Source organism: Oncorhynchus masou, unplaced genomic scaffold, assembly GCF_036934945.1.
Source record: "Oncorhynchus masou masou isolate Uvic2021 unplaced genomic scaffold, UVic_Omas_1.1 unplaced_scaffold_1381, whole genome shotgun sequence".
Taxonomy (NCBI): Eukaryota; Metazoa; Chordata; class Actinopteri; order Salmoniformes; family Salmonidae; genus Oncorhynchus; species Oncorhynchus masou.
The window spans coordinates 54,331-69,139 of record NW_027003724.1 but is presented as its reverse complement, the minus strand read 5'-3'; the positions used below and the strand labels follow the sequence as shown (position 1 = coordinate 69,139).

At 41.4% G+C, this 14,809-nt stretch overlaps 1 protein-coding gene across 1 annotated transcript in view; it reads right to left on the bottom strand.

Moving 5' to 3' along the window:
* Positions 1-13,066, bottom strand: part of LOC135530564 (sodium-dependent neutral amino acid transporter B(0)AT2-like) — a 50,759-nt gene extending 37,693 nt beyond the window's left edge. Inside the window, exons 1-3 of the mRNA XM_064958861.1 lie at positions 12,826-13,066; positions 6,667-6,907; positions 1,575-1,732 (exon numbers count right to left, since the gene is read on the bottom strand). Coding sequence (XP_064814933.1) covers positions 1,575-1,732; positions 6,667-6,907; positions 12,826-12,828 — 402 coding nt within the window. The 5' untranslated portion in view covers positions 12,829-13,066. The remainder of the gene's footprint in view (positions 1-1,574; positions 1,733-6,666; positions 6,908-12,825) is intronic.
* Between the last annotated feature and the right edge of the window lie 1,743 nt (positions 13,067-14,809).

The following is a 14,809-nucleotide window of genomic DNA, read 5'->3' as shown; positions in this document are numbered from 1 at the left end:
GTTAGTTAGTTAGTTGAGAAACTAGTCCCTGTGTGTGGTGGGAATGTGTATTGTTAGTTAGTTGAGAAACTAGTCCCTGTGTGTGGTGGGAATGTGTATTGTTAGTTAGTTAGTTGAGAAACTAGTCCCTGTGTGTGGTGGGAATGTGTATTGTTAGTTAGTTAGTTGAGAAACTAGTCCCTGTGTGTGGTGGGAATGTGTATTGTTAGTTAGTTGAGAAACTAGTCCCTGTGTGTGGTGGGAATGTGTATTGTTAGTTAGTTGAGAAACTAGTCCCTGTGTGTGGTGGGAATGTGTATTGTTAGTTAGTTAGTTGAGAAACTAGTCCCTGTGTGTGGTGGGAATGTGTATAGTTAGTTAGTTGAGAAACTAGTCCCTGTGTGTGGTGGGAATGTGTATTGTTAGTTAGATAGTTGAGAAACTAGTCCCTGTGTGTGGTGGGAATGTGTATTGTTAGTTAGTTGAGAAACTAGTCCCTGTTGTGGTGGGAATGTGTATTGTTAGTTAGTTAGTTGAGAAACTAGTCCCTGTGTGTTTGGGAATGTTCCAGTTAGTTGAGAAACTATCCCTGTGTGTGGTGGGAATGTGTATTGTTAGTTAGATAGTTGAGAAACTAGTCCCTGTGTGTGGTGGGAATGTGTATTGTTAGTTAGTTGAGAAACTAGTCCCTGTTGTGGTGGGAATGTGTATTGTTAGTTTTATGCCCCAAATGGCACTCTATTTACCTATAAAGCTGTTCACTTTTGACCAGAACCTATTGTACTCTGCCTCTGGTCAAAAAGTAGGGCACTACAGATCTGCTATCTTAATTTAATCACTCTGTTGTTGTTCACCCTGCACTGGAAAAGCCGAAACCGGCCATTTTGTGTTCAGGAAATGCAGCTTTTATGAATTCAATTTTTAAAAAGGCCAACCTTTGTAATTTCCACTTTAACATTTCAGACTGGATTTTCCCTACATAAATGTCCATTAAATATAATCCACATAATAATTGACATTTCTGGAGCTGCAGGATTATTTTACCTGCTGTGAAATCAAATCAAATCAAATCAGCTGGAATTAAGGATACCGGCATCTGTGTCTGTACATGCAGCTGAAATAGGGTGCCATTTGGGACCAACCTGTTGTGCTCACCATGCAGCTGGAGTAGCCGATACCGGCCAACCTGTTGTGTTCACCATGCAGCTGGAGTAGCCGATACCGGCCAACCTGTTGTGCTCACCATGCAGCTGGAGTAGCCGATACCGGCCAACCTGTTGTGTTCACCATGCAGCTGGAGTAGCCGATACCGGCCAACCTGTTGTGTTCACCACGCAGCTGGAGTAGCCGATACCGGCCAACCTGTTGTGCTCACCATGCAGCTGGAGTAGCCGATACCGGCCAACCTGTTGTGTTCACCATGCAGCTGGAGTAGCCGATACCGGCCAACCTGTTGTGCTCACCACGCAGCTGGAGTAGCCGATACCGGCCAACCTGTTGTGCTCACCATGCAGCTGGAGTAGCCGATACCGGCCAACCTGTTGTGCTCACCATGCAGCTGGAGTAGCCGATACCGGCCAACCTGTTGTGCTCACCATGCAGCTGGAGTAGCCGATACCGGCCAGCTTGGGGGAGATGTGCTTCCACACACCGATGCTGCCCTGACGGATACACTGGCCCGCAGCCAGCTCCATGAAGAACAAGGGAACCCCCACCACCACCAACAGCATGACATAGAGAACCATGAATGCGCCTGCCAGGAAAAGAGAGAGGGAGAGGAGGCAGAGAGTTAAAGGGGAAATCTGCAGTTCACTGTTTCGGTAAACAGCTGAGGGATGGGGTTGGAGAAATGTAACCACTCTCAGATTCAAAGACAGAGCTATGATGCAAGGACTGACAATCCATAAGATTAAAACAGATATAGTTTACAATTGCATTGTTTACAAACAAAGGAACAAAACAAGCTTATTTCTTGAGTTTTGGAATTAGACAGTTGAACTAAGGTCATGAACTAAGGTCATTGGGGCGGCAGTGTAGCCTAGTGGTTAGAGCATTGGACTAGTAACCGAAAGGTTGCAAGTTCAAATCCCCGAGCTGACAAGGTACAAAATCTGTCGTGCCCCTGAACAGACAGTTAACCCACTGTTCCTAGGCCGTCATTGAAAATAAGAATTTGTTCTTAACTGACTTGCCTAGTAAATAAAGGTATGAGGCATTTTTAAGTTATTGATAAGGGAATGTATATGTTTAGAGTAATAATTAGAGAATCTAAATGACATTAAGAGTAATGACTAAAGTATTTCACCCTAATAGTTACAGAAGCTTAGACAATGTGTTTAGACATAATTCTAGAATATTGTGAGTCAGTGGGGACATTGTGTTTGTGTGTGATAAAGAGGAGCTGACAACAGACATGTTTTGGTCCTGTGAGACCAAGGACAGGAGATAAAGTTCCTCCACCCAGGGAGGAACAGATGCGCTTGTAGACTTGTAGGTGCTTGTAGGAGTTATATAAAAGGCTATGCGCATTATATGATTTTTAGAGCTCTCATGAATAAACTACAATGAACCTTTTGCATATTCTGAGTCTTGGCCTAAAATTATTATTAAATTATTATTAAACCCAAGGTCTTACAAACCTCGGGAATTCGTCAAAGCTTTAATAATTGTTAGTTATTATCATTGGGATTGAAAATTATTGTGCAAATTCATTACTTAAAAATCATACAATGTGATTTTCTGGATTTTTGTTTTAGATTCCGTGGCAGTGTATAAAATACTTGTTCTCCCCACTGTATCATGAATTGATAAGTCCCAAAATGTATGTAGCAATTGCAGATTGACCCTTTAAGATACAAAGTTATGCGTCAGATGTAGAGATTCTGTAAGAGTTGAATGCAGATGGAGCTAGATAGAGAATGAATGGGGTTAGCGAGAGAGAGAGATATTGAAAATATATTGAAAATGTTTTATTTAACCATTATTTAACTAGGCAAGTCAGTTACCCCGAGTTGGCCAAACCCTCCCCTAACCCCAACGACGCTGGTACCATTGTGCCCTGCCCTACGGGACTCCCAATCACTGCAGTTTGTGATACAGCCCAGGATCGAACCATGGTCTGTAGTGACGCCTCTAGCCCGTTGCGCCACTCAAGAGAAAGAGACTGAATGGAGTTAGAGAGATAACAGATGGAAAAACAAGAGTGAAGGAGTCAGGGGAGGGAGAGATGCAACAATGGAATAAAGTAGAGAGGGTGAATGGGGTTAGACAGAGAACAGATGGAAAAACACGAGTGAAGGAGACAGGGGAGGGAGAGATAAAACAATGGTATGAAGTAGAGAGTAAGAGAGAGAGAGAGAGAGGGAGGGACGAGTTAGAGAGAAAGAAACCTACTTCTTCAAAAAGTATCTGAAAGTGATAGTTCTAGTCCCAGAGCATCAAGTCTGATAGTGATGGTTCTAGTCCCACAGCATAAAGTCTGAAAGTGATAGTCCTAGTCCCACAGCATCAAGTCTGACAGCATCAAGTCTGATGATGGTTCTAGTCCCACAGCATCAAGTCTGAAAGTGATTGGTTCTAGTCCCACAGCATAAAGTCTGAAAGTGATGGTTCTAGTCCCACAGCATAAAGTCTGAAAGTGATGGTTCTAGTCCCACAGAATCAAGTCTGAAAGTGATGGTTCTAGTCCCACAGCATAAAGTCTGAAAGTGATGGTTCTAGTCCCACAGCATCAAGTCTGATAGTGATGGTTCTAGTCCCACAGCATGAAGTCTGAAAGTGATGGTTCTAGTCCCACAGCATCAAGTCTGAAAGTGATGGTTCTAGTCCCACAGCATCAAGTCTGAAAGTGATGGTTCTAGTCCCACAGCATCAAGTCTGAAAGTGATTTCTAGTCCCACAGTTCTAGTCCCACAGCATCAAGTCTGAAAGTGATGGTTCTTGTTCTTGTCCCATAATAAGGACTGAAAGTGCTGGTTGTAATAATAATTAGTGATAATAGTTCAGGTAAAACGTTTGTTGATGAATTTATTGTGTATATATGTAATATGTATCTAGTGGTTAGAGCGTTGGGCTAGTAACCTAAAGGTTGCTGGATCAAATCCCCGAGCTGACAAGGTAAAAATCTGTTGTTCTGCCCCTGAGCGTGTCAGTTTTTTTGTGTATTTTATTAGGATCCCCATTAGCTGTTGCAAAAGCAGCAGCTACTCTTCCTGAGGTCCACACAAAACATGAAACATAATACAGAATGACATAATACAGAACATTAATAGACAAGAACAGAACTACATACATTTTTTAAAAGGCACACGTAGCATACATATCAATGCATACACACACACACACTATCTAGGTCAAACAGGAGAGAGGCGTTGTGCCGTGAGGTTTTGCTTTATGTGTTTTTTAAATCAGGTTTGATGTTTATTTGATCAATATGAGATGGAAGTTCCATGCAGTAAGGGCTCTATATAATACTGTAGGCTTTCTTGAATATGAGAACTGTGAAAAGACCCCTTTTGTGGCATGTCTGGTGGGATAAGTGTGTGTGTCAGAGCTGTGTGTAAGATGACTATGCAAACAATTTGGGATGTTGACTATGCAAACAATGTTTGTTATAAAAAGAAGAAGTGATGCAGTCAGTCTCTCCTCAACTCTCAGCCAAGAGAGACTGGCAGCATAGTATTTATATCAGCCCTCTAATTACAATGAAGAGCAAGACGTGCCGCTCTGTTCTGCGCCAGCTGCAGCTTAACTAGGTTTTCCCTTGCAGCACTGGACCAAATGACTGGACAATAATCAAGATTAGACAAAACTAGAGCCTGCAGAACTTGCTTTTTGGAGTGTGGTGTCAAAAAAGCAGAGCATCTCTTTATTATGACTTGACCTCTCCCCATCGTTACAACCATTGAATCTATATGTTTTGACCATGACAGTTTACAATCTAAGGTAACACCAAGTAATTTAGTATCCTCAACTTGTTCAACAGCCACACCATTCATTACCAGATTCAGCTGAGGTCTAGCACTTAAGGAATGATTTGTACCATATACAATGCTCTTAGTTTTAGAGATGTTCAGGACCAGAACAAACAGACAGCAACTCTTTATTAAGGATTTCAGTGAATTCTTTAGCTGTGGTTGCTGATGCATATATGGTTGAATCATCAGCATACATGGACACACGTGCTTTGTTTAATGTCAATGGCAGGTCATTGTTAAAAATAGAAAAGTGTAGAGGGCCTAGAGAGCTGCCCTGCGGTATACCACACTTTACATGTTTGACATTAGAGAAGCATCCATTAAAGAAAACCCACTGAATTCTATTAGATATATAGCTCTGAATCCATGATATGGCAGAGGTTGAGAAGCCATAACACATACGTTTTTTCAACAACAGGTTATGGTCAATAATATCAAAGGCTGCACTGAAATCTACAGCTCCCACAATATTATTATTATCAATTTCTTTCAACCAATCATCATTCATTTGTGTCAGTGCAGTACATGTTGAGCACCCTTCTCTACAAGCATGCTGAAAGTCTGTTGTTAATTTGTTTACAGAGAAATAGCATTGTATTTCATCAAACACAATTTTTTCCAACAGTTTGCTAAGATCTGGCAGCAAGCTTATAGGTCTGCTGTTAGAACCAGTAAAGGCTGCTTTACCACTCTTGGGTAGCGGAATTACTTTGGCTTCCCTCCAGGGAAAGACTTTCCTCTAGACTCAGACTAAAAATATGACAGATAGGAGTGGCTATAGAGTCAGCTACCATCCTCAGTAGCTTTCCATCTAAGTTGTCAATGCCGGGAGGTTTGTCATTATTGATCGATACCAATCATTTTCCCACCTCTCCCACACTAACTTTACAAAATTCAAACTAAGTTAACCAACTGTTCCCTGGGCAACAAATATGTGGATGTCACATTTCAGTTTAATGCATTCAGTTGTATAACTGACTAGGAATCCCCCTTTCCTCCTTTATTTGTGAATTTATGTCAAATATGTTAAAGGACAGCGGAGTCAATCACCACCTTCCGGAGACACCTGAAACCCCACCTCTTTAAGGAATACCTAGGATAGGATAAAGTAATCCTTCTCACCCTCCCCCTTAAATGATTTAGATGCACAATTGTAAAGTGGCTGTTCCACTGGATGTCATACGGTGAATTCACCAATTTGTAAGTCGCTCTGGATAAGAGCGTCTGCCAAATGACTTAAATGTAAAATGTAAATGTTAAATAATTCAGGAATAGCTGCTTTTTGGTTCGAGGTAGAACTTTTATGTTTCATGTAGAACCTTTTAGGTTTTATGTAGAACCCTTTCCACAGAGGCTTCTACATGGAACCTAAAAGGGTTCTCCTATGGGGACAGCCAAAGAACCCTTTTGGAACCCTTTTTTCTAAGAGTGCATGTAAAGTTGTCTTATGGAATTTGAAATATACCATTCTCTCCCTCTCCCTCTCTCCCTCTCCCTCACTCTCTCACTCTCTTTCCCTCTCCCTCTCCCTCTCTCACTCTCCCTCTCCCTCTCTCACTCTCCCTCTCTCACTATCTCTCCCTCTCCCTCTCTCTCTCTCACTCCCCTCCCTCTCCCCTCTCCCTCTCTCTCTCCCTCTCCCTCTCTCCCTCTCCCTCTCTCCCTCTCCCTCTCTGCCCCTGTCCTTTAGGGCCCACAGAGTGAGACTCACCTCCTCCGTTCTGATGGCAGAGGTAGGGGAACCTCCATACGTTCCCCAAGCCCACGCTGAAGCCCACCTGAGCCAGTACATACTGCAGCTTGCTGTCCCACGCCGGACGGTCGTCTGCATCCCCAGACGACGCCACGCCCCCGGAGGTCCCCTGCACTCCCAAGTCCAGGAGCTCCGCCTCCGACCGACTCTCTACCATCCTAGTGCCCTCCTCATCGCTAGGCAATGGAGGCTTCTCCATCTAGACAAAGGAAACAAAGAACAGGTGTCCCAATAGAGATAGGTGTGTGTGTGTGTGTGTGTGTGTGTTTGTGTTTGTGTGTGTGCCACATTGGTTTCTTTTTACATTTTACATTTGAGTCATTTAGCAGACACTTATCCAGAGCGACTAACATTATATATTATGTTAGCTGTTTGGGACAACCACATATCACAGTTGTAAAGAATCTATGAGCAAAGTCAGTGGTAGTAAGACCAGACTAGTGCAGGTGTTAGAGCAGAAAGGCAAGGGGGCCTCTTCACAGGCCTGCTAGATATGTCTCACATTATATACAATAAACAGACAATAAACAATAAACGTGGGGCTTAATGTACAGGTTCTGATAGTGAGTGGGTGTCAATAGACTGTAAACATGGGGCTTAATGTACAGGTTCTGATAGTGAGTGGGTGTCAATAGACTATAAACATGGGGCTTAATGTACAGGTTCTGATAGTGAGTGGGTGTCAATAGACTATAAACATGGGGCTTAATGTACAGGTTCTGATAGTGAGTGGGTGTCAATAGACTGTAAACATGGGGCTTAATGTACAGGTTCTGATAGTGAGTGGGTGTCAATAGACTATAAACATGGGGCTTAATGTACAGGTTCTGATAGTGAGTGGATGTCAATAGACTATAAACATGGGGCTTAATGTACAGGTTCTGATAGTGAGTGGATGTCAATAGACTATAAACATGGGGCTTAATGTACAGGTTCTGTATCAAATAGAAGCTGTGGTCTCCCTCTGTTACCATGAGCAGCAGATATATCAACCATGATCTCTCAACCACTGCTCTGTGTTCTGGTGATAAAACCAACTGCCAACTGAACCCACCCTGGATTCTCCACACCGGGGAACCACATTTACACCACGAGTCTCCTGTCCAGGGGATGTACTTGAACATCAAGCTGCCTCATGCTACAGAAACAGGCTCTTATGAGGCGTTCTGACTCGCAGAGGCCAAGGCTCGTGCAAGGTTATTTACTATAGTGACCTCCTTGGCACAGGGGCACGGCTAGTATCAGCTGTAAGAGTGGAGAAGAACCTAGCTGCAGCCAGATAGAAGAGGTAGTGTCTCTCTCTCTCACACACATGCACGCACGCACACACACACACACACCACATACAACAGTGGAGGCTGGTGGGAGGAGCAGTAGGAGGACAGGCTCATTGTAATGGCTGGAATGGAATTAATGGGACAGAGTCAAACATGTGGTTTCCATTGGGTAAATCTATTCTGACAAGTGTGACTCGAGGGTTACATTGGTTTACAGCAGGAGGAGGGGTATTGTAATGGATCCACACTACTACTGGCAGGAGTTACCACAGAGTCATTCTACTATGGGAATAGGGAAGCTATTGGAGCACCTTACTAGATCTGCTCTGAGCTGATTGGTTTACAACAGCCAATACACTCTGGTTAAACTGTTAGATTGACTATTAGGCTACATTTACATTTTAGTAATTTAGCAGACACTTTTACAGACACTCTTACAGTTAGTGCATTCATCTAGGTACATTCATCTAGGTACATTCATCTAGGTACATTCATCTAGGTACATTCATCTAGGTACATTCATCTAGGTACATTAATCATCTAGGTACATTCATCTAGGTACATTCATCTAGGTACATTCATCTAGGTACATTCATCTAGGTACATTCATCTAGGTACATTCATCTAGGTACATTAATCTAGGTACATTCATCTGGGTACATTCATCTAGGTACATTCATCTAGGTACATTCATCTAGGTACATTCATCTAGGTACATTCATCTAGGCACATTCATCTAGGCACATTCATCTAGGTACATTCATCTAGGTACATTCATCTAGGTACATTCATCTAGGTACATTCATCTAAGTACATTCATCTAGGTACATTCATCTAGGTACATTCATCTAGGTACATTCATCTAGGTACATTCATCTAGGTACATTCATCTAGGTACATTCATCTAGGTACATTCATCTAGGTACATTCATCTGGGTACATTCATCTGGGTACATTCATCTAGGTACATTCATCTAGGTACATTCATCTAGGTACATTCATCTAGGTACATTAATCTAGGCACATTCATCTAGGTACATTCATCTAGGCACATTCATCTAGGTACATTAATCTAGGTACATTCATCTAGGCACATTCAGCTGGGTACATTAATCTAGGTACATTAATCTAGGTACATTCATCTAGGTACATTCATCTAGGTACATTAATCTAGGTACATTCATCTGGGTACATTCATCTAGGTACATTCATCTAAGTACATTCATCTAGGCACATTCATCTAGGCACATTCATCTAGGTACATTCATCTAGGTACATTCATCTAGGTACATTCATCTAGGTACATTCATCTAGGTACATTCGTCTAGGTACATTCGTCTAGGTACATTCGTCTGGGTACATTCATCTAGGCACATTCATCTAGGCACATTCATCTAGGCACATTCATCTAGGTACATTCATCTAGGTACATTCATCTAGGTACATTCATCTAGGTACATTCATCTAGGCACATTCATCTAGGTACATTCATCTAGGTACATTCATCTAGGTACATTCATCTAGGTACATTCATATAGGTACATTCATCTAGGTACATTCTCTATTCATCTAGGTACATTCATCTAGACCACTGCAAATCTACAAGTACATTCATCTAGGTACATTCATCTAGGTACATTCATCTAGGTACATTCATCTAGGTACATTCATCTAGGTACATTCATCTAGGTACATTCATCTAGGTACATTCATCTAGGTACATTCATCTAGGTACATTCATATAGGTACATTCATCTAGGTACATTCATCTAGGTACATTCATCTAGGTACATTCATCTAGGTACATTCATCTGGGTACATACATCTGGGTACATTCATCTAGGTACATTCATCTAGGTACATTCATCTAGGTACATTAATCTAGGTACATTCAGCTGGGTACATTCATCTAGGTACATTCAGCTGGGTACCTTCAGCTGGATACATTAATCTAGGTACATTCAGCTAGGTACATGAATCTAGATACATTCAGATGGGTGACCTTCTGCTGGGTACATTCATCTAGGTACATTCAGCTGGGTACATTCAGCTGGGTACATTAATGGGTACATTAATCTCGGTACATTCATCTAGGTACATGCAGATGGGTACATTAATCTAGGTACATTCAGCTGGGTACATTCATCTAGGTATCTTCCGCTGGGTACATTAATCTCGGTACATTAAATCGGTACATTAAACATATCTAGGTACATGCAGCTGGGTCAAATTCAGACCTGGTAATTCAGATGGGTACATGCAGATTGAAAACTGCTGTACATTCATCTAGGTACATTCAGCTGGGTACATGAGATGGGTACATTCATCTAGGTACATGCAGCTGGGTACATTCATCTAGGTACATTCAGCTGGGTATCATTCATCAGCTTCAGGGTACATTAATCTAAGTACATTCATCTAGGTACATTCAGCTGGGTACATGCAGATGGGTACATTCATCTAGGTACATTCAGCTGGGTACATTCATCTAGGTACATTCAGCTCCATCAGCTATCATCAGTCAGTGCTAGTAAGAGAGGACAGGTTAGACAAGACTTGTATACTGGTTTAGAGTCTGTTTAGTTGTTGTTTCATCGTTGTTGTTGCTGCTGTTTTTTGAGGGTCCATTTTGTTGTTGAGACTCTCATGTTGATGTTGCTCATTTCAATTTAGCCTCCCAAGGAGGTATTGAAGGAGTAGTCCTAAACAGGTTAGACTTTAGTACTCAACTCCAAACAGCTTTGTCATTCACTCTTTCAACACATCACCCCTTCTAACTCCTCTAAAATATTCTCTGTCTTTTTAACCTTTATCTAACTCTACTCTCTCTGAAACACTATCTAAATATAGCTCACCTCTAATTCTACCTCTTCACCCGTAACCCTCTGCCCCCCATAGTGGTTCAGTGTCCAGAGTTGTTTTGAGCTACTGGTCAGTGAAACACTATCAGTAAAGAGAGAACATGGAGTCCATGGTCATTCTGGGCTATTTAAAATATATATATATATTATTTAACCTTTATTTAACTAGGCTACTGGTCAGTGAAACACTATCAGTAAAGAGAGAACATGGAGTCCATGGTCATTTTGGGCTATTTAAAATATATATATATATTATTTAACCTTTATTTAACTAGGCTACTGGTCAGTGAAACACTATCAGTAAAGAGAGAACATGGAGTCCATGGTCATTTTGGGCTATTTAAAATATATATATATATTATTTAACCTTTATTTAACTAGGCTACTGGTCAGTGAAACACTATCAGTAAAGAGAGAACATGGCGTCCCAGAGAGCCACACACACCCAAAGTGTTATGTTAAATAAATACACACCCAACACTTGATTTGTAAACAACAACAAAAAACTGTGTGTAAACAGCGATTCTCAGACTGGGTCATAATAAACACGCCCCCGGTCAATAACTCAGTTGCAGTTATATGAATGTATTTGTAAGTGAGAGAAATCTGAATGAAATAAATAATATTACATAACGTTTTGTTTGGCAATACCTTTGACCAGAGCCCTATGGGACAAACTAACACTACAGGTAAATGGTAATGGAGATGATATGCTAACTAAACTCACCAGTGAATCATAATCCTGTGGATCTATTGTAACTGTATCATGTGTTATAATGAGAACGGAAACTTTACTAGCATGTGGTTGTTTACCTTTTAGTTCAATATGCAAAGTGCATCGCAGCAAGATCCATCCACAGAGTGAATGTCAGTGATCTACAGACAATGGCACTGTGAAAAACCTACACTGGTTTAAATACTATTTATTATGTTGCAGTAAGTAACATATTTCCAACCTCAACAGAAACCCTGTACATGTTTAGATTTGCCAAGACACTTGGAACAGACACACAGACAAAGACGGACACAGACCAAGATGTGTGTACGATTTTCTGTTGTCTAAGAATATTTCCCAGTCCATTTTCTTTTCAGAGCATGGAAATGTCTTGTTTATTTCCAAACCAAACGAAAAACAAAGTACTTTCCAAAAGCCAGGACAGCGGAGTTCACCACCTTTCCCCACCTCTTCAAGGAATACCTAGGATAGGATAAGTAATCAAATGATTTAGATGCTTTCTGTTCCAAAAAGGTGAGTTTGGGTACTGGCTCTTCAAGTCACCGTGGAAACAACATTGTTTGGCGTAAACTCTGATCTTTGTCCGGTTATAAAAAGGTTGCTAGCCTACTTATTTCTCTGATGAGGTCCTATAGTCCTACACTTTCGCTACACAGAAAACAGTTTATAGGTTGAGACAAACTGACAACAATGTGAAAATGTACATTTTAACAATCCTTCATCCATATTATTTGAAATGAAATGGTCTTGAACTCCTCATAAAGAACGTCATAACATCTAATAAAAGTTGCATGATCCCTACATAAATAGCCCATATATATACAGCGTGTTTACATAGGTCAGGGCATTAACATAGAAATAGGACAGAATAAATTAATTATAATTACATGAATATTACACAAATATTACTACCCCGAAGTGAAAAGAAACAAACTGAATTGCTGCCAATCGGGCTATTCCATAAGTAATAGTACATATTTTTCAAGTGAGAAAATAACCCACACGCAATCGGCAGTAAACGAAAAACAATTAGGCTATTTACTGAACATTTTAAAAGATGTAAAAGGGTAGACAAAGGTCGCTATGTAGGCATGATGCCATTAGTGTTAGAACGCAAGGAAGAGGGGGGTTCTGTGTAAAATAAAATACGCTTTTAAAACCTTGTCTCACATGCAAACAGCGCATGAGTGCATCAACCCAACAAGGGATTCAATAACGTTCTCAGTGGTAATAATGAACATACCATGGTGTGCCCTCTACGTCGCGCTGTGCACTTGGGGGAGTAGTCTCTGACGTCGGACAACTTCTCACTGCCAGTCTTGGTCCGTTACCCAGCAGAACGAGAACCTTGTCTTGTCTCTAAATTACGTTTGGGTTGACGCAAATAATAACGAAGGGTTCTCTGGAACGCTCAACTTGATCATTGCTATTCGGAATCCTATACAAAACTTCACAGGCGCCACGTTGTAGCAGTGTAAGAAGCATGATCTGTCGATCTTGCCAAGATATCAAGAAGACTAACTCCTTCGTCTTTTGATTGGCTCTGGTCTCCCTTCACAGTCCCTCCCTTCACAGCCCCTATAATATTACAAAATACACACAGGGCCGATATCAGTGGTTCGCTTGAGATTGGTTTCTTTAGTTAGCTGCATGTTGACCGAAGTGTTTGAATTACATGCCACAAATTCGCAACAAAGGCAGCGTCGACGTGACAGCGTTAATCTCAAATTGTTACTGTGTCTTTAGGTACTTAAGACCCTGTCTACTTTATATACTTCGTTTTTGACTTACTCTTAGTGTTAAATTAACTCTTCACAAGTAGCACTATTGAATGTTGAATGACATTCCAATAGTGGAAATCGACTGGTCAGTTCATATGTAATAACTTTATCCACAGTGGGGAGCTCTAGGTTAACACATGGTATTTCATGAGCTCATCCTGAAAACACACACACGCACATGCGCACACACACACACACACACAAATGGGTGTCTGAAGTGTGTTTTGACTTTTTTAAACCTTTTTTTATTAGTTAAGCTAGCTACAGAGAGCTTTACACCTGCCCAAAGGGGGAGGATGAGATAGGATAGGATATAACCCCCCCCCCCTGTGTGAAAAACCCGGCAGCATTGCAGTTCTTGACACAAACCGATGCGCCTGGCAGCTACTACCGTACCCTGTTCAAAGGCACTTAAATATTTTGTCCACTCTCTGAATGGAACACATACACAATACACATCTCAATTGTTTCAAGGCTTAAAAACCCTTCTTTAACGTGTCTCCTCCTCTTCATCTACACTGATTGAAGTGGATTTAACAAGTGGCGTCAATAGGGGATGATAGCTTTCACCTGAATTCACCTAGTCAGTTTGTCATGGAGCAGGTGTCAAGAGCAGGTGTTCATAATGTTTTGTACACTCAGTGTATTTTATTGTCCCAAGGGAGAATTTGTCTTGGACAATTAAAAATGACTGCTACTTCTACATAGAATACATAAATAGATATAATTAAATCTTTCAGCACATAGTAACATCACCATCCATCGTCCTCTCTACCCACACAATAACATCACCATCCATCCTCCTCTCTACCCACACAATAACATCACCATCCATCCTCCTCTCTACCCACACAATAACATCACCATCCATCCTCCTCTCTACCCACACAATAACATCACCATCCATCCTCTTCCCTACCCACACAATAACATCACCATCCATCCTCTTCCCTACCCACACAATAACATCACCATCCATCCTCCTCTCTACCCACACAATAACATCACCATCCATCCTCCCCTCTACCCACACAACAACATCACCATCCATCCTCCTCTCTACCCACATAATAACATCACCATCTATCCTCCTCCATACCCACACAATAACATCACCATCCATCCTCCTCTCTACCCACATAATAACATCACCATCCATCCTCCTCTCTACCCACATAATAATATCACCATCCATCCTCCTCTCTACCCACATAATATCATCACCATCCATCATCCTCTCTACCCACACAATAACATCACCATCCATCCTCTCTACCCACATAATAACATCACCATCCATCCTCCTTCTACCCACACAATAACATCACCATCCATCCTCCTCTCTACCCACACAATAACATCACCATCCATCTCCTCTCTACCCACATAATAACATCACCATCTATCCTCCTCCATACCCACAACCATAACATCACCATCCATCCT